Here is a 24,083-nt window from a genome sequence, read left to right as displayed (position 1 = left end):
AGGGTCACATGAACGCGCAGGAACCAATCAAAGAGCACCATCAAATTTGAAATTCCGAAGGACTCCCTAAATTTCGCACTCGGCAGAGAGCACTTTAGAACTTTAAAAAAATCTGGTTTCAACTAGTTTTGGCAGGAAAATCTGGTTTCATACGGATCTTGGCGGCAAACGATGGTACTATATGTGCGACTGTGGGGCGCCAAGCGTCCATCTGCCAGGAGCTTATATAGGCCACAGTCGGTGTCTCTCTGAAGTGGTTCTTTGTGTTTGTTTACATAAACTAGTGATGTCGAAGGGTACACAATTTAATTGCAGGAACGCCTCTGAAATTGCAACATAGATGGCAAAACTGAACGCCTGAATGCCATAGCATTTCCTCCATTAAGCAATCGTTAAGAAGGTCCCAAATTTTTTGTGACTGCGCTTGTCCTCTCTTCTGTAATTCATTAGTGTGTTGTCCTGCACTTCTCTCCTGTACTCTTTCAGAAGCACAGGTACTTACCAATGCCACTGCTTTCATCTGTGGTATATAATGGTGCAGTTAATCCCATATGCATCCATGTCACGCATTGGTAGGGCATGACAAGCCACACCAAGTGCAGGCTGTCAACAACAACACCAGGAGACGTCCACTGCCTGGGTTAATTTATTACCCATGTAATGAGAATATAAACTGCCAGCAAAATGCTCGGCAAAGCTGTGGAGAAAATACAAGGTCAAAGTTGTTATCACATACCATTGCAGTTATAAACATGTATATTAAAGAAGACTACAGCTCAACGAAAAAATGGATACATCCACAATAGAAAAGTATTAAAAACATGCGCCACGCACACAAATGTCACTCTAAATTGTGAGAAAAGAAGAAGCAGCAGTAAGCTAACAGGACTGGACTGGACTGCACAGTTTGTCACCGCTCAATATGAGACCAGAAAACAAGACAAATGTGAGACTGAGCTCGTCTTGCTTTGAAATGATACTGATAGCCGAAGCTGTGAAGCCCCATTTAATACCTTCCTCGAGATTACAATGTCTACTTACAGATACTGACATAAGGTAGCAGCCATATTTGGAACGATCCTTTTTGGAGGTGCTACTTCCAGATTATGCCCACTTGACAGAGCACTGAGACAAGGCATGTCAGATGAAATCGGTAGCCACAAGCTTGTCTCACTGACATTTCAAATCACTGTTTTCTTTAGGACACTCGCATGGACTGGATAAAAAACAACTGACTCCTGCATTCCACCATTAAAACGGACAAACAGCCAGCTGCCTAACTGTGAATTATAAATATTCCCAAGTTGGCCCTGTTCAAAAAACAAGGTTGTCTTTTATACCACATATTTGATACACCCAGAAATGCATTTTGGCAACACTTTTCTGGCTGAATATAGACTTAGCACACAAAACTAATATGCCTTGACGCATCTAACAAAACACACCTACAGAAATATGGTGAAGTAAACGTATACAGTCGTAGGAAATCACCGAAACCAGTCGTTCCAGAATATGGCTCCTGGTGGTTGATAAAAGAGCATTAAGCAACTCCAAAACGTTATCGTAAACTGCAAGGTGCAATTCCATAGCCAGTTAACAAGCGTCGACCATCAAGGTGATGAAAAAGAAGACGGCTTGGTTTGCGCTAACTTAGTCACGGTATGGAAATCTGCTTCGCCTCATCAACAACAACAATGTAAGTGAGCATGCCACAGTGAACACTGGCATAAGGAAGCATTTGCAAACAAAAAGCATGTCAAAAAGACACTCTTCAGAAATTGGCACCAAAGGTTGTGGAGAGAAAACTAGAAACAAAAGTCAGCAGTGACCTATGGCAACACCCACAAGCATCAAGTTCCACTAAAATGGAACATGCTGATAACAAACACTACCACATCATCATTCACACCATTCAATTTGAGTGGAATTTTTAAGTCCCCTCTCACATACAAAAAATATGCATCATATTTATTTATATATATATTTATATATTTGTATAGATGTAACTTTCTTCATCATTTCCTTCCCTTATACAAGCCTATGTACAAGCAGTATACAAAGCGCACATTAGTATTTCTGCCATGTGATGCAAACTACACCTAAGAAATGACCAGCTCTTGCATCTGCAACATATAGACTCTACTCTTGCGATTGCATGCCTACCAAGCTTGCTAAAAAATATAAAAATATGAGCTTGACCATCAAGACATTTCCCAATTCCTCGTACATGAGAGAAATTTCCACATCATATTAATGGGGCAAAAAAAATTAGGACAATGGTTTCTCACTCCCCCCTTAATTGAAAAACCTGCAGTTCACTGCAGCAAGCAACACAGTCAAAAGTGCAAGTGCAACTGTTATACGGAAGAAAATAGTTCTGATTACTTGCTGATAGAACGAGCGTTCATAATTACCTACACGTGAAACATTTTTACGTAGGTATTAATTGGTACCCATTCAACCTTTCTTTCTTTTTTCTTCTGAGAAAAAGAAATAGCCTAAACTACAAGTTCCTTCTTACCATGCAACATACTGCTCTTAATCAGATCTTACTGCCAATGACAGCTTCTCCAACACAACTGACTCAAAGGTGCCGGCTTGGTATTTAAAAGCAATCTTTATAGGACGAAGTTTTCCCTCTGATTCGGAAAGCCACTTAATCAGTATCCCACAATCAAACAGACAAAAATCCATGACCGTTGAGACCATCACAATATGCTCGTAGTGCATCAACAAGCGATATTGCCCCAGAAACTGCATCTACACCATGTTTCATCATAGTTAAGTGTTCCTAACAGCTAGCTGGCAGTGAGTTTTTGAAGTCAGAACTTGTATTACAACACGAAGAATGGCATACTACCACTGGAAAGCAATAATGCTCATAGGCATCAACTGTCATGACAACTGTAACGAGCTGAATTTTCAGACCGCTGCACAAATGTGTGCGCTCAGGTAGGAGTGCTGCATGCTTTATCAATGCTTTGGCACCACCTTCAGGTGTATTAGAACAGTCATACACATCATTACAGTAGCTGCAACTGCACATTGTTTTCTCATGTACAATGTCACACATTAAAAGCTAGATGCTTTTCTTTTTTTTCCAAAACAATAAGGAACCTTTCTTACTACACATGACAGAACATTATTATAACAAGAAGAGTCAATTCGTCACATTTTTAACATCGAAATCAATATGGCAACTTCGAGCATTGCAGCCACTCTATGCTTGAAAAGGTATGCACTTTAAATGTTAAAAGCAGACACGGGTATAATGGCGTGAATAAAAAGCAGCTTTTGCTTGCAAGAAGACAAAGGAACAGCTAAAGACCAATACTGGCAAGCTCACCACGTGAAGCAGATGACAATATGACGATACAACAATATAGACTTCACAGCACATTTGGCTTGGCTCCTACACAAAAAAAAAAACAAACTAAAGCAGCGTCTAAACCCAGTAAGAGAAACAGGTATGCTGTACACAAAACACCCAGACACAACATTACACAAAGTACACACCATGTAGACTAATCTCAGCACTTAAAAACCATGTGGCCTTGCCTTAAGCATTTTCTAGAGGAAACAAAACCACCACAATTTTTTCAAGCTACACAAAACATCAAAAGCAGGTAAATAAATCTCAACACGGCAGGACATCTGGACATATTACACACCTCATTTCATCAAAGCTGCACTGATGTTGCACAACAGGATACAGAATAGGTGCAACAGAGAAAACTATGATGCAAAACAAAAACATCCACTGGCAACAATAACAAGTTTAACCCAGATTGCAGCATGCGAAATGGAAGTCCAGACTATTTCAAGCATCATCATCATCATCATCATCATGATGATGAGTCACAGCATAGTTATAGCCTAACTTAACTGTTCAGAGCATCAAAACAGAAGCGGAAAAGTGCTTGCCCCTCCCCATAAAAACAAAATGTTGACACTTTACACCTCTTAAATTCGTTGTCATATGTACACCTCAAGTGCACGTGCTTGAGAGATGCTACCAACAGCCAGAGTACAAAACAAGGTCAGGTCACATTTCGGGCATCCCACCGGTCGTGTCCATAGTTGCGCCTAAACTCTGCATCCAGAAATCATTAACTCACATCACTCTTCCAGCATCAGATATGTACACAATGTCACAAACAGGCCACAAACCCACATCCCAGGCTTTGTAAAGGAGACCCAACACAATGTTTCCATGAGGAATGTCGGAGCAATAGTAGCAGGCATAAACCATGAGCCAAGTTGCAAGCTGCCGAAGGGCAGTTCATGCCGCAAAGGAAGACACACACCAGTCCCACCTCACGCCAGCCACTGGTCAAAGCTAAGCAAAGATGACGGTAAGAACAAAACACGAGAAGCGGTGGATAAACCGGTACCACGAGAAACACGCGACACAGGAACACACCCAAGACACATGCTACACTCGCAGCTGAAGCCCTTCAATAAAATGGACAAATGTGAATATAAGTACAAAAAAAAAAAACAGCGCCACCAAAGAATAGCCCAAGTGTACAGAGCAAACAGCTGCTATGTGAGACCTAGCAATATCAAGTTCCCTTTGAAAATCTAATACAGTAAAAGCCCATTAATTCGAACTTCACGGGACCGGGAAAAATGTTCGAATTATCCGATGTTCGAATGACCGTGAAAAAACTGACAAGAACATTTGAATTACGGTATATGTACCGTATTTACTCGCGTAACGAACCTAACCCACTCGCATAATAAACCAACCCACCCCCGATTTTTGCCTAAGAATCGGAAAAAAAAAAAAAGCGTCAGCCATTAACGCTTCCCTCCATTTGGCACGTCACGGTCCACAACGCATTTCTTGGCGGCACGCCAAGATGCTGCGCAGCGATAACATCACGGTGTGTTTACTCTAGTGCAAGGGGGGAAGCGAACTTTGGCAGAGTGCCAGCGCTTGTCCGGTTGTGCAAGCCTGCAAGCTCGTTTTCAGTGGGTTCGCCTTATCGTGCCATGGGTTATTGGGGCGGACGCCATCTAGTGCCACTCAATCATTGGAACGCGCGATAGCAGCAAACGCCTTTTGCAGTGAACGATGCGAAAAGCCGGCGTCATGATCGCGGCTGACCGCGTGCTTCCGTTGGGGACTGATGGGTGGAAGGATGGACAACACTCCTAAAGAAAAAAAAAAAGTTTTTGGCATGTACTTTGTAGCGCCCGTTCGAAGTCATAGCCTTCATGGGCGTTGGCTGGGACGCTGACAGTACTTATCCGAATTTCCGAATTAACAGGACTCGAATTAACGAGTATTTAGTTGCGATTTCCGGAGGTTGCGCGGAAAAGAGGGTAGGCAGCCGCCCGCGGTTTTATCTTCCCCGGTTTTATCTAGTTCCATCTTCTGCCCTCGTTTAGGACTAGCGCAGCCTCTAACTATGCGGATGTGCTTTTTTTTTTAGGGGGGGGGGGGGGCACGTGCTGTGTGCCAAGTTGCCCAGATGCGGCGGAGCGCAGTTCGAATTATCTGTAGCGGAACCGACTCGATTTCGAATTAACGGGCTTTTTTGTACTCAGCTCTCTATGGAGCTTGGCTGTACCAAGTAGTATAGTTCGAATTATCCAAAAATTTGAATTATCGAGGTTCGAATTAATGAGCTTTCACTACTATATCACTTTTAGAAATAGCTGAACACGCCTCACTGACTTTATGAATGAAGCTAACTTCTATCACTATGCATACCACCTCAAGTCGAGCATTTTTAACTGTGCTGAACTCGACATCGTTTCAATGGGAAGCTTAACATGTCAGTGTCTACATGGTTGCTTTTTGTTCTGTGCCCTTGTATGCTCTTTGGTAGGCTTTTTGTCTATTTTCCGTTACTCTCAGATCCATTCTTTTCCTAGGTAACTTCATTTCTAAACTCAATTCAGCTCACACACCCCGAGCATCTTCCTGTGTCCCATGTATTTGCAGTATACGTTTTACCTTGAATCTGCATATAGTACTGGCCCACATGAATGTTCTGTACCAAAAGCATCACATTCCAGCCACATTGGTCGCAAAATGCAAACACCAAAAGCCCCATGCAGCAAACTGTTGGAATCTGTGCACAGAATTGCTTGCATTGCAACGCAGTAAGTTTTCAGGCAGTTTTTGTTTTTTATGTTTTATGCACACACTCCAAAGCTATAGTACTGGCTGCCACAAATGGGAGTGTGCGCCAAACAGGTGATTCCTCATAAGCAATAGAATTTCTACTCTGTGAAGTTTTGGTTTCCACATCCTGGATCAAAGAGGCGCACACGACACCACACTAATATGTGTGCATGCAATGCAGGCAAGTGCGACAACTAGCCCGGCACAACAGCAGACTGCCAACAAGACTTCTCAGCAGCACATATAAACACAAACATTACTTTCACCCAAGAACGATGTCACGGTGAATGATGTTTGCTCTCATAGGTCAGAAATCTTTGTATTGCATACTGGTGATGAAAAAATATCTCACCTATCCTTGATAATTATGATTAAAAGAAGCAGTCCTTAGCAAGACAAGTGTGCAGATCCTGTAGCTGTGGAGGAATGCCTCAAACTGTGCAAGCTTCTTGTGTAACATGTCCTTCTGCTGCATTGCTCCAATGTCATCTTGCCTTCATAGTTAAAGGTGCAGAGCACAAGCCCTTGTCATGTGTGTACAATGTGGTTACATGTAAAAAGGAATATAATCATAATAAAGGGATTACTAAGCACTGCGGCCATAAAGACACATGGATGAGCATTAGAAGAACCTCGCTTGTAGTGTACAGTAACACAAAATCACGGGCATGGAAAAGGACCGGAGAAGCCGCCCTTAATTTTCCTCTTTGCTCATTTCAAGACTAACAGGACTTCACTTGCCCAAAATGCATTTCTCTTGTGGCCGGCAGATGCTGGCAAGCAGCAAGATATAAACAACTATGCTATATATAAGGTTTTGAAGCCATTTCGGCGCTTCATGTCTGCCCAAATTCCGAAAGTATTGCAGCATGGGGCTAAGGGCACGGTTGAGTCCCAACTATACTGTGTTTTGGGCTCTCCACCCTCCCCATCCATGTAAGAGCAGCTCACAATTCACACCGGGCGCTTCCTTCTGGAGAATTGCACAAAGCGATGCTCAGAGGTCATCATCCCCAATGCCTTCAAATGCATCGTTTTCCATGGTTGCCTTTGGGGATGTGACACCGCTGTTCCGCTTGGAGTCCTGGAAAGGGTGCAGAGCAAGAACAAGTTAACATGCGCAACAGCACATTCCATACATAACTGTTAACCGAGTTAGTATCCCACACCAAGGCACACCCGAACGATCCAAGGAAGCAGTACCCATAACAGTGATTAAGCAGGCACCAGGCAAAGTGTTAAAGCACATGCTGTCAGCATGCCTGTGTCCAAAGGAATTCATCTTCCTTCCCTTTCTTGATATGCAAGCACACCGTGCAACATAGTACTTTCCTTAACTGTACGGCAGCCTTTAATTTGAAAAAACTACAAATATAAAGAAGTTACCACGAAAAGATGCATTTTCAAAAGTGCAGGCATGACTACCAGCAAATGGAACACAGGAGCAGTGAATCGAGCATTTTCTTCGAGTAGCTGCTATACATCCAATGGACGGATGCTACGGATCATACCTTGTAAAAGCACTGTCTTCATAAGGTTCAAAACTGCAACACCATAACCAGATGCTACACATATCACTAGTACCGCCCATGTTTTTTCTGTAAACATACTGCAGTGTGGAACTTTTCACTGAAGCAGAAAGTGGCTAAAGTTTTAGCATGAATAAATCTTGAATTACCACAACATACTAATTCATCTTCTGAAGAATGGCATTCTGAGAAAATTCAATTCTACTTGCTGGAACCATTAAACTTTTCACACAGAAGTTTCACATGTTACCACCACTGAGCACACAATCTGCCACCACGGATTACCTGCTGTAGCATGCTGCTGAGAATGCTCCTAGTACAAACTTGAAAACATGACACAATTCCATTTTCTACCAATTCTGAATGACTGGGAGTGAACAACAATGCTAACTTGAGCACAATGTCAGAAAACTAAGTTACATTCCTTCATGCTGGCTGGACTCTCAAGCAATAGTGCTTAAACACCTTTACAATATGGATGATGTTTATGCAGATGACATTTGTCTCCAGAAACAGGAATGGCTTTTCTGTGCCTTAGAGTACCCTTTCTATATTTTTTAGCCCCTGTTACCAGGTATGGAAAATTCTTTGACCCAATCTACAGTGCTTGTTGCAAAAGCTCGCTCAATGGAAAACATTCTTGGTAGCACAGGACAAAAGGATCACTGGCAGTTCTTCAAAAGAGCACTCAAACCACAGACACACAAAGGAAGCATAGATCAACAGCTGCAAGAGCAAGCATTTCTGAACAAACAGTGCATGCCCATTTGTGCTTACACTGATAATTTGTGCAAAGCAATTTAAGTCACTGCTCCTGGGTTCTCATAAGTAAAGATTTTCCTCCCTTCCATTAAACCATGAAAATGCAAACATTCCACTCCACAGAAGGCTGCTGCATAGCATGCCACAGATCAAGGCAAACTCACGCTGAGCTTTCGTGTGTGCTCTCTTGTCCTAGACTTGCCATCATCCCGCTACAAACATGAAGACAGCAGATGAAAGCACAGCACTAAAAAAAAGCTTGATTTGAGCAATAGGAAGACAAGTCTTGTGCAGCTACACTGCAGGCCCCCCGTCCAGCGACAGAAGTTAGTGAACTACGCCAGTGAACCTGCTGGTACAGAGCTTGTTTATCCTGTGTAGAGCACTCAAACAGGGTGCCATGCCCCGTTCCTCCTTCAAAGAGATATTCCAGACTTTACTTTCTTTTCAAGTTCAATAACCCCCCCTCAACATGTGCTAAAACCGTGCTAGGTACAACTAGTCATATTGTCATAAAAGTAAGTCAAAAAGAAAAGGGGGGCATAAATATCATGCTTAGCATTTTGAAGTTGCTACAAAATGTTACTGAAGTCGCTACACAACATATTAGCATCAGGTCCAAAGAACGAACATGTTTGCACAGCCTTTCTATTTTTTTTTTTTTGCAATGTGACATTTTCTTTTCAAATTCTAAGTACTGTCACTATGATCACACACAGAATAAAATCTTGTAGTGCAGCTGTATTACTGGCAGCAAGAGTTAATGGACGAAGCAAATAACTTTTAGGTTTTTCTGCAGGATACCTCAATACTGCAGCCAGAAAATCACAAGCACGGCAAGTGTGCTTGGCATGTGTAGAAAGTGCAAACATTTGCTGCAGCACGAGGTTCCTAACAACAAAACTTCAAATCTGCTTCCAAGGTCTTTTTACTTTTCCTGTTAAACAGTCGCTAAAGAAATGCTCTCACACCATCATCCTTGTGTGCAGTGAAGCTGGCAGGTACAGAGACAACTCTCATTGCTACAATGCAACCATGCCTAAACAGCTGCCTGCCTTTTGGACAAAAACCAAGCTCAAAGCACTGTAGACACCAAATTCTGGTTGCATGTTTTTTTCGTTTTAATGATGCATAAGACGTTACTGTACGTAGATCAGCCTGTTTTATTCACCTACGACCGTTAAATAATTTGTAATTGAATTTCTTCTCTCACCTGCTGTTTCAGTTCCAGTTTCAGCAGCCGAGTGATGGCTATGACATTAAAGGTTGCTATCATGGCGGAAGAAAGAGAAGTGATCCGACGGCGGCGCGAGGCACGACCAATTGGTACGACTTTTACACATGGCTCAGCCACAAGAGGCAGCACCAGTACTGGGGGCCTCTTTTTGTTGCTCCTTTTGTTAGCGTGTCTGTGGGTGTGCCTTGCACAGGCACTTGAATTTGATGCATATACGATGTTCAACAGCTTGAAACGGCTACTCTTGGTCGGAGGGCTGTTGTTCCTTTATATCTCTGCCCATAAGCCGGGCAATAATTCCGAATCACAGCACATGAGTGACCACTCAGTTGAAGGTGCTAGCAGCTGCGTTCTCATTGCATAGCTGCACTTGACTGTAGCTTCAAGTTTACGAGGAGCACTGTTAATATAATAGCATTTCCTGAAAGCACTTGAGTGAGCACTGTGTAACATGCATTCAGAGGGGTGTGAGAGCAGCAGATAAAAGCCTATACACCTGCCAACATGTACAAGCTTTACTTTGCTCCAGCTGTGACGTGTCTCGTGCTACAGTACCAACTGAAGGGTGAAATAATTTATTTCTGAATTGTGCACATAATGCAATAACAAAAAAAAAATTCGGTCCCAGTTTCTTACTTTTCATCTTATGAAAAATAATGTCAGACATTATACGCAGGTATGCCAATGATCTCTTTAAAAACCCGGCATCAGTCTACTTGAATGCTTAAAAAAAAAAAAGTTCAGATACCGAAAAGCTACATTCGCAACACAGAAACACAACCAGTACTGCACATGTTTGGTATCAGGCCAATGCACGTATGCACTGTGGCAAGCTTCGGCAGTATCAACTATCAATGTGCATGTGCCCTCAGTTTTCCCAAAGGCCGCCGCGGTGGCTCAGTGGCTATGGTGCTCGGCTGCTGGCCCGAAAGACGCGGGTTCGATCCCGGCCGCGGCGGTTGAATTTCTTTGGAGGAGAAATTCGAGGCCCGTGTACTGTGCGATGTCAGTGCACGTTAAAGAACCCCAGGTGGTCGAAATTTCCGGAGCCCTTCACTACGGCGTCTCTCATAGCCTCAGTCGCTTTGGGACGTTAAACCCCATAAACCAAACCAAACCAGTTTTCCCAAAGCTCCCCCACAACTGTTTGGTTTTGCGTAACCGTGCGCTGCTGGAAAGCTGATGTCTCATAGAAACAGCAGAAGATAGGCCTTCATTTTATCACACAAAGGCCAGTTGTTTGAACCAAAATTGGTTTGGTTTATTGGGGTTTAACGTCCCAAAGCAACTCAGGCTATGAGGGACGCCGTAGTGAAGGGCTCCGGAAATTTCGACCAGCTGGGGTTCTTTAACGTGCACTGACAGCGCACAGCACACGGGCCTCTAGAATTTCGTCTTCATTGAAATTCGACCGCCGCGGCCGGGATCGAAACCGCGTCTTTCGGGTCAGCAGCTGAGCGCCGTAACCACTGAGCCACCGTCTTTCATGTTTGACCTTATAAGGTAGCCATAAGGTAGCTTACCGCCTATAAGGTAGCTCTGAATGCTACCTAAAGTTGCACAACTTGCTACTGACAGATTTTTTTTTTTTTTTTTGCTGAACTGTTGCATCTGCACTGTAACGTAATTAAGAAGATGCACCGTTCGATCCGCTTTTTTTTTCTGTGAATGGAAATGCAAAGCTATGCACTGTTGCTGAGGTATGCGGCAGGCTTTGCAGCATGTTTTAGGAAAACTGCATCGGCTGATGTAACCACTGTCTCTTTTTGCACTCATAGTCAGGAGAACACGGTCGCTAGGGGGAACGGTCGGTAGGGGAAACGGCTGCTAGGGGAAACGGCCACTCTCTCACCTTTCTTCCACTGTGGTCAGTATAGGTCACCTAAGGCACTAGGAAACCTGCAATACAGTCACTGCTTCTTCACTCATGATTCCAGCTCCTGAGGCAGGCTGGCTTTGGTGTTGCAGTGCATTTAAGTGACAAAGCAATAATTATACTACAGTTTTTTTCATGCCTCACATGTACTGACCTTTGTTGCCATAGCCATTGCTCTGCTGTTAAAACCGAAACCGAAACAGGGGAGCGAAGAAATTCAATTATAAATTATTTAGCAGTCGTAGGTGAACACCACGTGGTGACCTATGTATACAATGTCTTGCGCATCATTACAAAGAAGACAATAAAAAAATTTGGTGTACATACTCCTTTAATAACAGCTAAATGGCCAGGCTCCCCATGCCTCCCCTGTGCACTTTTGGACATCATGAGTCTAGAGTGTTAGGCTTCATTTTTCAACCATTAAATCAGGTGAAGTAAAGTGTTAAAGTGCACCTGCCATTTCTACCTTTTCGAAATTTATTCACAAGAGATACGTCAATGTACATTGATGCTTAGGACCAAATATAATTTCTCAGCTAGAGCAACAACACTGCCAAACTAATGTTTAGGAGGATTTTTGCAAAAGTGAAACTTGCTTAAAAGTAGCTCACTTCCAGTAAGCCACTACTGTGGTGAATACCGCCCCCTAGGGACATAGATCAATCAGCATACAAAGCTTCTTACACATGCTCCAACCTAACCTCCTCCTCTACCGGAGGAGCAGCAAAAGGCTTCCTTTATGCTCAATGAACACTTGCAACCGCAACAGCAAAGCTAGGAACTGAAAAGATTTTTCTAAACTGTAACGCAAGACTGTCACCATCACTTGCACAACAGAATATGGACAAGGCGGCCATATACAACCGTACGAACGGCTATAATTTCTGTGCAATCAAGATGAGAGCATGAGAACACTGACACCCACTTTCCACTCAAGAGAGCTGACCCACAAATAAGGACGACAATCAAAGATAAGCAATTTTATCTATGTGCGAACAATGCGCCATTGTACTGATCTGCACCTGTCTTTCTGTACTACTGGAGAAAACGAAAAAATGCCCACATGTCCATCTGTTACTACACCAAAATGGCACACGATTGCAAAATTACTCGTAGCACACCAATCAGGAACACAATATTCAGACTTCTTCTGCACCGCAAGTTGTGGTCAAGTGCCAGAGATATGACGCACACAAGAGTGATAAAAGCAGAAGATAGGACCTCTAACAAAGAGATCTCTACCTCGGAATTCCAGGCCACGACACCTAGTACAATGATACCCACTACTAGGAGGACATCAGCTTAACCATGGCTGTGAGCCCACATCCTATGACAACGATGGCACTCTCAGGAATGCTATCTATCCTTGCAGCAGAGACTCAAGCTATCCTAGAAGCCATCCCATTTCATCGGCACACAACAGAGATCACCACGTGCTCGGATAGCCAAGGGATAATCTGAAGCTACTAAGCAAGCATGCTAGCAGACCATGTTTGCACAGCTTTCAACGGTTACATGAACAAGCACCTTCCAAATTAAAGTTAACCTAGAATGGGTACCTGAACTCCCAAGACATATTGGGGAATGAGAAGGAAGATTTTGTCTAGGATACAATAAATCCAGACACTGTACTCTCTCAATAATTCAAACTTCAAAGGACCAGAGTTTTTTTGTTTGAATTATCAGAAGTGCACCTTAAAATGAACCAGAACTAAATGCCATTTGCTTTATGGATTTGCTTTATGGATATCTACACATACAAATAGTATTTTGGATCTATTCCAACATCCCATATGCAATATTCGGACAGTATCGTCAACTCGCGCGGTGCCTCAAACATGACGCATCCAACCTCTGTTGCCACTCTTTCACGCATCGGGAGCATTGGCGCAAGACAAAAGATTTGAATTAACTGAATTTAACAGATCGCAATAAGTGTCCTTAATAGACGTTAAGTGGCTTTAAAATGCATTGAAATAGAGCCAGCCAACCAAGATATTGAAATTTGTTTGAATTAACCAAAACTACAAATTACTCGAGTTCGAATTATCGTGAGCATACTGTAGTATGTTCCCCCAAGTTTGTCAAGTGCATAAGTGCTCTATCTTACATGATTACAGAAAGCCTGTACTACAGGTGGAAGGATATGCTCCTCAGTGAGACGCCGTGCAATGGAGCATCAAAGATGCTTCAATTGGCTTGTAACCATTCAAACACTGGTAGCATCCGGCAGCAGGGGAGACAGCCATTCCCATGCTCCTGCCCAGTCTCTTATGGTTAATAATGCACCTTTAGATCCGGTAACTACTTACAAGTATCTTGGCCTTCACATCACCTCTGATCTAACGTGGGCCGTTCACATCGCGCATATAATATCCAATGCTAATCGAATGCTTGGCTACTTACGACGCAATTTTTCTAAAGCACCATCCTCTTTAAAATTACTCCTTTACAAAACTCTAATACGGCCCAAACTCGAATACGCCGCGTCAATTTGGGATCCCGGCCTAACAAACCTAACACAAGCTTTGGAAACGGTTCAGAATAACTCTACTCGCTTCATTCTTTCTAACTATACCAGAACAGCAAAGATCAGTGCCATGAAATCTAGCCTTAACTTACCATCCTTATCATCACGTCGCAAAATTTTTCGCCTTTCCCTTTTTCACAAGTTATTCTATCACCCGCAGTTTCATACCGAACTTATCTCACCCCCTCAGTACGTATCATCAAGACTAGATCACATTCATAAGGTTGGCATCCCTTTCTGCAGAACAAAAACTTTTTTTCAGTCATTCATACCACGCAAATCGAATGAGTGGAATCACCTTCCTTCACCTTCCTTCTTCGACGGCCACCATCACCAATCATCATTTATTCAAGAATGTCATAGCTAACATTGTTTAACTAGGATGTATTTATACTGTGTTATTGTTTTTTTTTTCTTTCCCTGAACGCCTTAGCTAACAATGTATGTGTAGTAGTCATGTTTGTACTTTGCCTGTTTAATTAACTCCTGTTTGTTAAATTTCATTTTTTGTAACCACTCCCCTCTGTAATGCCGTAATGGCCCTGAGGGTATAATAAATAAATAAATAAATAAATGGTGCACCGTCTAACCTAGTGGCACTGAGGTAACGGTCATTACAGGATATACGGGGCACAAGTGTCTTCCCTTCCCTCCCCGTTGCCTGAGCAGTGCGACAACCGAAGCTGCGAAAGGTGGCACTCACAGTCTCGTGGACAATGCCGTCGCTGGATGCAGACCGGCTGACGGAGATCTGGTAGCTGGAGCCATCGCGCTTGAGGAAGCTCCACGAGCCCCGGCGACCACTGCCTGGCCTCTGGCGAGGGTTGGTGCACTGAGGCCGGTCAGCTCCCTGCTTCTTGAGCAGCAGCTCACCCACCATGCCCTGAAGGCATACGCTCAGCAGGATCGCCTGCGCAACACAAACCGCTGCAGCGCTCACCCCTCTCAAAGGCTACTTCGCTTGAACCAAGGCACAGTGAAAATCAAAGGCAGCCACACGGTACTCGTATATATCATTCTTCCCTCTGGCCAGTGAGGGAAGTGAAAGTTTTGGCCATGGCGAGCTGTGTTAAAAGCAGTAGAATTGACATATGAACTAGACGGTATAGAATCTTGGGAAAAACAGCACAAAAAGATGACACACATAGAAAGGACAGACACCACAAGCACTGATTCACAACTGAGAGTTTATTTTATAAACTCTGAATAAGTACACACCATGGAAAAAAAAAAAGGTGAAGTATGCACAAAACAACAAGGGGGTGCCTCTAATAGAGCACAATAGAGCACCACACCTATAAAGCACATTTAAAGGTCATTTTAAAGGTCACATTTAAAAGTCAGACATGCTGTAACGACCTATCCCTCATTTAATATCCCTACAGCGACATCTGAGGTATAGAAAGATAAATTTAAAAATTATTATAATAAACAGAAGCCAGTGGTTTGGTTAAAGATAATCAACTCACAACAACCATATTTCTCAGACAAAAGAATGCCACACTTCCTCACACGTCCACTGCCGTGCACATTCAAGAAATCCTTCCCAACCTAACTCACTGTGCTGCCATGCCTATAGACCTTATGCGAAATGCACTGCCATCTAGCGGCCGCCGCGCGCGATCCGCCATGTTTGAGGATAGCCGCCGGATTCACAGCACGTACTGGTGCACGCTCGTCGCGGGCGCTCGGGTTTCACCGTCCTCAATATGCCCACATATTGGTTAGTGCCTTGCTGTATGCAGCAGGGTCACAAAGACGCCCAGGGAAAAAAGGCAAGAGCGCTTGATTTGAGCGCATATTTATTTTTGGACTGCGATCCCCGACATCCGCGGCACAAATGTTGCAGAACCGTCGCTACATGTCGAGACATCACCCAACACATTTCGGTTTCGCCATGTAGCAATGAAATCAGAAATAAGCCTTGAAGGTACGACGAAAATATCACACAAAAGCTGTTTTCTCCTGCGATTGGCCGTGAAGTGCTGCGATTATCGGCCTCGCAAGAGAGTAATCGTGATCAGCTGTTCAGTGGTACGGGTCGCGCTTTGTGAGAACCGTCGCTCCCGGCGTTATCCGCTGGAGCGGTTATACGCGTTAGTTTTTAGTGTGAATATTTGTTTCTACGGAAACACTAGCAAGGGTCAAGTGCCCGTGGCAAAGAACGTTTGCGCTCTGCAAGTCAGTCAATCATTTCTGTTAGACCAGGGAAAGGTGCCTATTTTGTGGAGTGACGGCTTGTATGAATGTAGCAATTTCACTTAACCGGCCGGTTTCCACGAAGCCGTGTGTAGTGTAAACAAATAAAAAAAAAAGGACCGTAAGAGAAGCCGCTCAAGCGGTACCATAGTTCTAACTAGTAGCGGGAATGCAAAACGCGTGTAGAATCCTCCAAAAATCTCGGTGCACAACTGCTTGCTCGTCGTGGTAAAACCATAGACACTGCTGCATTCACGGGCTACCTGTTTTTAATGGCGATAGTCCAAGAATGCTAAACACTTGTGTAGTGGGGTCGTGTGGGGACCTAGGTGTCTCTGTGCCCGGTAATAATAATAAAGTGTTTTCTCTCTCTGTCTAGGGCACTAGGGCAAACTAGGGGCTTTAGGGCACTAGGGCAAACAAACAAATCCTGTATGAACTTTTCAAGGAATATGAAAAGCGTTGCAAGTTGACAGGCCACTTTTTTCGACACTACCAACATGAGCGTGAGATTTACTATCGCTTGCTTTCGGCGCCGACGCAACACACAGAAAACGCTACCCCAACAACAACAAATCAAGCGGGACGCCCGTTTGTAAAAAGTATCGAACCAAATAAAAACTGACTCCAACGAGACCGAAATGCGCACATTTTTAGCCGTAAACAAAAATTACACTTGCTTCGTACATTTCTTGGTGTTCAGCGTCGGCAAACTGACGTAGGACTCCGTGAAAAACTTGTAGCTCCTACCCGGTGGCGTTCGGAAAGTGTGTTTTGGACGCGTAGTAAGTGTCTGCGAAGTCATTTGGAAACTTGGGCAGCAGAAAAAGGTCGAGTGACCATTCAGTCATGTTTACAGGCTCAAGTGACAGGAAATAAGATTTTCGAGCCAGCACAACACTAAGGAAGCTAACGCAGGAGCACGCCTAAATCCAGAGAGCAGAGGCGGATCGAGCTTCAGTCATCCTCCAACATGGCGGCTTTCCACTGGTTCTTCTTTTCTCCGATAGATGGCAGCAATTTTGCATAAGGTCTATTAAACAGGTGAGTCATCACCATTACGTGAATCACCACATACCTGGCTGCTAACTACTGTGATCCACTGGAGCTTGTTCTTGCTCATCAGGTACTCAAACGATAACTCCAGCCTGTGGCGCTTCCCATCCGAGTTTTGCGAGTCTCCGGAACACTCTCCATTTGCGCTGTCCATCACCTAGTGAAGTGAGAAAAATGTAAGTAGGCCACAACAACAGAGGCACCAAGACTTTGAAAAGATGGTCAAGATATGGACAACACTGTTCACAGAAGTTTTGAAGCGCCATAAAAACTATGAAGTGTGGAAGACAAAAACTACCTTCACACTACGAAACTGTAAAGGCTGCCTCTTTATGACTAGCAAACTGAAATAATTTCTTGCTTCCACAGAGTGCTGGTTGCTTTCTCATTATTTTTTTCTCACAATAAATGAAACTTAAATTTCTTCCCACAAGCATGAGACTGAGCCACAGATGGTTGATGGCTAAGAAGTCAAATTCAAGCGCCTTTATTTACTTGAAGGGCAGTATATTGGTTATAATTTACACAGATGACATATAGCAACTCACAGCAGTTGTGATCCGCCAGCATCGTATCCTTGTGACTCGGAAGCTGATTTCTTTGTACTGGTCCTGCAGAAAACCAGCACGTCACGTGAGCAGGTGGATACATATGCCTTTTTTCAGCTTTCTCAAACATAATTCTTCACTCGTTCTAAAAAATTGCTAGAGTGAAATGTCTGAAGTGCTAAAGAATTACCAGTAAGAAATGCGTGTGACAAACAAGAAGTTTATGCATTTGGCTAACTTCTAGCGCTCACAATTTATTTTAAAGGGCCCCTAAACTTGATTACCTTGGACAAGTGTTTATAACCACAGCACCACAGGAAGTCCATAAATGTCAAACCAAGGACTATGTGCACACTCCAGCAGCTGTACTAACCCCCTGGTCCCCCTCTGTTGGTGGCTCCACTGGTAAGCACTGAGGTGTCATACTTTTATGTGCTCTGCATTAGCCACAGGCAAATTAGTTACTGCAGCTAGTTAGCAGGTAATAGCAGAAAACAAGAGAGCAAGAAACTGGTGCAGTTGAGAAAGGAGACTTTTGGAGTCAAAAAGGATAAGGAACGGAGTTCCTCTGTAACACAAGACAGTGGCACATGCTTACATACCACCGTGTGGCGAGCACAAGCTAGGCACGATGGGGCCAAGGTAAGCTTCACCACACCAAGTACAGAGTTAACTACTTTAAATGCTGGCAACAACTCAGTACCCTTAACTCCACCTGCTTCACCAGGAGCAATTTTCCCACAATCCCCTTTGCCTGATGCGATCCAAAAACATTTCCAGTGCAATTCGGGTTAAGGGCCTCGTAAAGAAATCAGGCATAATACTTGGAATTAACCGCTCATGACTCTCTGTTGTGGTGACATGCATAAAAAGGCTAATTGAGAACAGCAAACTACTATAACTAACAATGCTAATTTACCTGTGCTAAGGCAAGCCTAAAGTTGAGCTCTCTACCACCAGCGCTGATGAGAACTCGAGTGTCAGGCTGTGGATAGTCGCAGAAGCAGGGCGAAAACTGGAGATAGCCGTAATACTTGAGGGTGCGTGCCAGTTGCAGATACTGCAGAATTGAAGGGCAAAATACGCTTCAAGACATATTCACTTGTTATGATGCAGCACCACATATTGTGCATGTAAGAGCAGAAAACAAGCACAGGCACAATAAGCTAGCATTGCTGGCATCCAACTAACTACTCTGCCAGCATGCCACTTTGTTGGGCAAGTGGTCTCCTTTTATTCAGAGACCATTCATGCGCAGAAGTTCTGCTGCTATCGTAGCTGCTGCTGTTGACACATGCGTCGCCAAGTCACACAGAAGAGTACTTGAAGTTAAGCATTCGCTGCCGAAAATTCTGTTGCAACGAAGCCCAAACTAGCTTACTGGTCACCTAATTGAGTCTGCTCTATCCGAATGTATGTTGCAACCAAAACCGCAGTAAACGAAGTTCATTCAGTGGCAATGATAGGAAGATTAACCAAACAAGTACGTTATGTCCGAGCATCAAATGTAACCGGATCTGCCGTAACGAGATTACACTGTATCTGCAAGTCAAGACACATGCAGGCAGTATGGCAGGAAGTTGGAAGTTAAAAAGTCAGAAGGGATGAGAGGGTGCAAACCTCCTTTTTGGAGCCCTTGGCTTGAAGAGTCGCCAGCTGTCGTTGAGTGTCCTTTGGTACAACAACCCAGCCACGTTCCACATCACTCAGTGTCTGCACATAGGCCAGGTTCAGGGCTATGCGGTCGTCCATCAAGGCATCATCCCAGCTGCTGTCCCAATAGCTGTCACAAGAGGCACGACAAAGGTGAAATTACCACCACGTATGGAGCTAAGGTAAACATACAGCCCTGCAGTTTTTTGACAACACCATGTGGGCACTAATCAGTTGGGCAGTTAAGTGCTGCATCATTTAACAGGACAGACAAAGAATAGGTTGGGGCAACCAAAAAAGAAATAAAAATAATAAGCCCCTGCCTGAACATGACAGACAGAGAAATGGCGAAAAGTATTCATCTAGGTACAGAGGACATGACTACACAAGGATTGTCTACAACCTGTCACGTTTGAAGAGTGCGCAACTAAGCACAAGTTAAAAAAGGGGAGCCTATCCATTAAAGGGCATTCTGAAGCACATTACAATTATGCCATCCTCAAGAACAAAAACTCCATGGCCTTGAAACAGGCCAGGAGGCCAGAAACACTGTCCAGTTCAACACCCAAAATTTCAGGGCGCCAATGTGAGCTGCCTCTTGATTGTTCACAACTGGCTGCTATAACAGTCATCTCAATTACGAAAGCAGCCTGGTTCTAATGCAATAGTGCTAGGGGCCCCATTCAGCGGAAAACTCAACAGCGGCAGAGTGAGCGAAAAATTCCCAGAGAAGCAACCTACGTATCCCACCTAGATGAGAGGTGGGCCCCCCGGGTCACATGATCTTGTGATGCCATTATAACCTGCCCACCGGATTGTGAGCAAACCGCCCACAGTGGCAGGAGGCAGTTAAATTAATGACTGGTTGCAAGACGCGAGAGTTTGTGGGGGGGGGGGGGAGCAACCCGAGTCTCACAAGCATCGACAGTGGCAGCACCTGCCATCACAGGGCCGCGGAGCAACACTTAACCGCTGCACCACTGCGCCAGGAGTGGCTTGAGGACTTCCAGCGATGCATGATGAAAAGTAGAAATGATCAATTATGAAAATGTGGCCATTAACCCACTGATGCCACAGTGTAATACCCTTAAGGCAGAGCTTAAGTGTCTCTTCCAGTTTTTTTACTGCACTAGCCATTTCAACTTTATAAAAGCACGAAATTCAAACATCTTGGCTAAGAACCATACATATCAAGTAAACATTAGGACACTATGCACTGCGTTCTGGCATCCTAGTTGCCTTAATATTTTGAACTACAAGGCCAGTTGGCCTTGGTCAAAATAAGTTATAAACCTGGTCAATGAAATGTGTGCTATACTTATACTATCACGCAGAGTCCACACTGAAAGGGAAAGCCTGCATACATGTGCCACCTTACCTTTTCCTAATGACTACACAATGTCCGGGCCCAGCTGATGTTTGGGAGAGATAAGGTGCCTCAAAGTTTTCTAGCCGTTTTTTGACTGTGAGAGAGAGAAGAAATGTGCCAGGACATAGTTAAGGACACTGCAGTTTTCAACAAGATAGAAAAAAAATTATGTCCTTGCCCCCAAAAAAGCACTAGCAAGTTGTCTACACACTAAACCCCATTAAAAAAATTTAACATTCACTCAGAAAAACAAATAATTACACTTTGTAAACTTAAATATCGGAAGCTGAGACACAAGCAGGGTTTTCATTTGTGCTGAATCCAGAATGTCTGATGTTTTATTTTCTCAGGCCTGTCTCTCTGTACATGCAAGCCTTGGAAAAGAAAATGACAGGTGCAGCAGCAAAATTGTGAAATTCATTACATGTACATAAATAAAGAAGGTACTCACTGATCATATCCACATCTGACCTCTTTACTAAGAATAAAGCAAAATAGCAAGTAAGGTCCGTGGGCAATCCAATCTCCCTTGCTACAGCCTGCATGGAAGAAAGAATTTCAAGTGTCAGTGAGTATCAACGAATGTAGCAGTGGATCCAAACAAGACTAACAAAGCTGCAATGACCAAACACCTACACAATTTATTCTTGTTACAAACACTGCGCAGATCGTACTTTGTAATATACATGATCAAGTGCTGACAGCTCACTAACTTTAAGCATTTTGAGGACAAACTTTTTTCTAAGAAAGCCCAATTTTGTCAATTATCCAGTTCAACAAACAAAAAAGTAAATAGGATTACTCAGTAGACATATGACCAGGATACCTTTTGGCTTAGTAAAATTCTCAGCTGACCCAAATAATTTGCAAGTCTTGTGAACATTGCTGGCCCAGGACTCGGCTGCAACTGAACCCCAGTTAGATGGTCTGAACCAGAACAGCTATTTATGACTCAATTAAACGCACAATCCTGGTAGGCAGCTAACCAAGACAGCAACAGAAATGAGACAAAAACCGATTCATCAGAAAAGATGGTTTTATGAGATTTAACACCCTAAAAAGACTCAGGCTATGAGGGACACCGTAGTGAAGGGCTCTGGATAATTTCGACCAGCTAGGTTCTTCAACATGCACTGACATCGTACAGAACGCAGGCCTCTAGCATTCCGCCTTCATCGAAATGTGACCGCTGCAGCTGGGATCAAACTCGCGTCTTTCAGGTCAGCAGCCAAGCACCATGACCTCATAGCCACCGCGGTGGAATTTCCCAGAAGAGAGAACATTGCAGTCACGATGACTGAAGGCACTTATAGAAGTACACCAATCTGCACTGTTCCACAGTGCCACTTGGTGCTGCCACGTTTGCTTCTAGATCGCATGTGGTGTTGTCATATTTCTGTTTCAATGAAAGGCATGCTGGCAGTACCAGCCTGTCCTCAGGCCACAGTGACAACTGCAGTTTCTCAGACAGTGGCAGTAACCAATGAACAAGCCAGAATGCTCAGAAATGTTTATGAACCAGAGCTGGCTGTAAGCCACAGAGATTCTGTTTTCAACAACTGTTGACTGCGCGTGTGTTTCAAAAGCCCTATTAAATTTCTGCTCAGTTTTGCAGGGACAGGTTATTATGTTTTCGTCCTCCTCCAACTAAGTTTGAGCCAGATAAACAGTTTTGATTGGCAAGCTTAGGCTTGCCTGACCATCATTTTCTAACTGCCATCATCTGCATGTGAGAAGAGAGATTCGCATCCAGATGTGAATAAATTTAAATCACCACCCCCTTTTAGTAATAAAAGCAACTCACATCCATAACCACATCGGTGGGATCTGTTGAGAGCACAGAGACGGTGACCTTTTGCCAGTTCATGAGGAACACATCAAAGTGAACATCCTTGGGAGGTGCACCCATGGTTTCCTGCTGGGCAGACAGCAGGAAGCCCGTGAAAGCCTCGTCAGAAGACACACGGGCATCTTGACTGGCTGCGGAACAAGGCACACACTGTGAGCAGCCCCTCCCCCGCAGTGACTAAGTGGCCATCCATCACTGTTTCAACCAGCTGCCTCGGCTGAGTGACTGACAAACAAGTAATACAGGCATGAAAGAAGCCAACAGCCACAGACACCAAGGGGCACAGGGGATATTTAATTGATTTTATTTATTTTGTGGTGTTGATCAATTCAGAATATTAGTGAATATGTTATCGCTTAAAGCTAATTGATTAGAAAAGCAGAAAAAACAACCACTGCCGCCGGTGGGATCCGAACCCACGACCTCCGAATTACGCGTCCGGTGCTCTACCTCTGAGCTACGGCGACGGCTGTCAAATCTTCTGCTTTCGGGGGTATTTATGTTTACAAGTAACCTAACCTTGAGAGTGTTCATCAGCGCCACCCATGTTCATAAGCGGCGGACGTAGAACGTCCTGAGTTACCGCAGGTGTGACGTAGAACGTCATCGAACGGAGAGGGTGGAAGCTGCGTGAGAACCCTCTTATGCTTCCTATGGCGTCAAGGCTGCCAGAACCGAGGCCCTCACTAAGCAATTAAGCAAACAAGGGAAGGGGAATGAGGGGCTCGTTATAAACATGAAAGAAGCCAACAGCCACAGACACCAAGGGGCACAGGGGATATTTAATTGATTTTATTTATTTTGTGGTGTTGATCAATTCAGAATATTAGTGAATATGTTATCGCTTAAAGCTAATTGATTAGAAAAGCAGAAGAAAAAACAACCACTGCCGCCGGTGGGATCCGAACCCAAGACCTCCGAATTACGCGTCCGGTGCTCTGCCTCTGAGCTACGGCGACGGCTGTCAAATCTTCTGCTTTCGGGGGTATTTATGTTTACAAGTAACCTAACCTTGAGAGTGTTCATCAGCGCCACCCATGTTCATAAGCGGCGGACGTAGAACGTCCTGAGTTACCGCAGGTGTGACGTAGAACGTCATCGAACAGAGAGGGTGGAAGCTGCGTGAGAACCCTCTTATGCTTCCTATGGCGTCAAGGCTGCCAGAACCGAGGCCCTCACTAAGCAATTAAGCAAACAAGGGAAGGGGAATGAGGGGCTCGTTATAAACATGAAAGAAGCCAACAGCCACAGACACCAAGGGGCACAGGGGATATTTAATTGATTTTATTTATTTTGTGGTGTTGATCAATTCAGAATATTAGTGAATATGTTA

The 24,083-nt window shown here is 43.9% G+C and overlaps 1 protein-coding gene across 2 annotated transcripts in view; it reads right to left on the bottom strand.

Annotated features, from left to right (window-relative positions):
* Positions 1-633: 633 nt before the first annotated feature.
* The window catches only part of LOC149372615 (sorting nexin-17-like), a 30,344-nt gene continuing 6,894 nt past the window's right edge, over positions 634-24,083 (bottom strand). Inside the window, exons 4-13 of one of the 2 annotated variants that reach the window (XM_089567140.1) lie at positions 22,706-22,881; positions 21,353-21,440; positions 20,911-20,995; positions 19,500-19,662; positions 18,799-18,939; positions 17,880-17,942; positions 17,354-17,488; positions 14,780-14,986; positions 8,595-8,642; positions 634-7,223 (exon numbers count right to left, since the gene is read on the bottom strand). In XM_089567140.1, coding sequence (XP_089423266.1) covers positions 7,137-7,223; positions 8,595-8,642; positions 14,780-14,986; positions 17,354-17,488; positions 17,880-17,942; positions 18,799-18,939; positions 19,500-19,662; positions 20,911-20,995; positions 21,353-21,440; positions 22,706-22,881 — 1,193 coding nt within the window. In that variant the 3' untranslated portion in view covers positions 634-7,136. The remainder of the gene's footprint in view (positions 7,224-8,594; positions 8,643-14,779; positions 14,987-17,353; positions 17,489-17,879; positions 17,943-18,798; positions 18,940-19,499; positions 19,663-20,910; positions 20,996-21,352; positions 21,441-22,705; positions 22,882-24,083) is intronic. The other variant, XM_089567141.1, reaches the window with a different exon arrangement.

This window comes from Amblyomma mixtum, chromosome 1, assembly GCF_055824585.1.
Source record: "Amblyomma mixtum isolate Tamu chromosome 1, ASM5582458v1, whole genome shotgun sequence".
Lineage (NCBI taxonomy): Eukaryota > Metazoa > Arthropoda > Arachnida > Ixodida > Ixodidae > Amblyomma > Amblyomma mixtum.
This window is presented reverse-complemented; position numbering and strand designations above follow the sequence as displayed.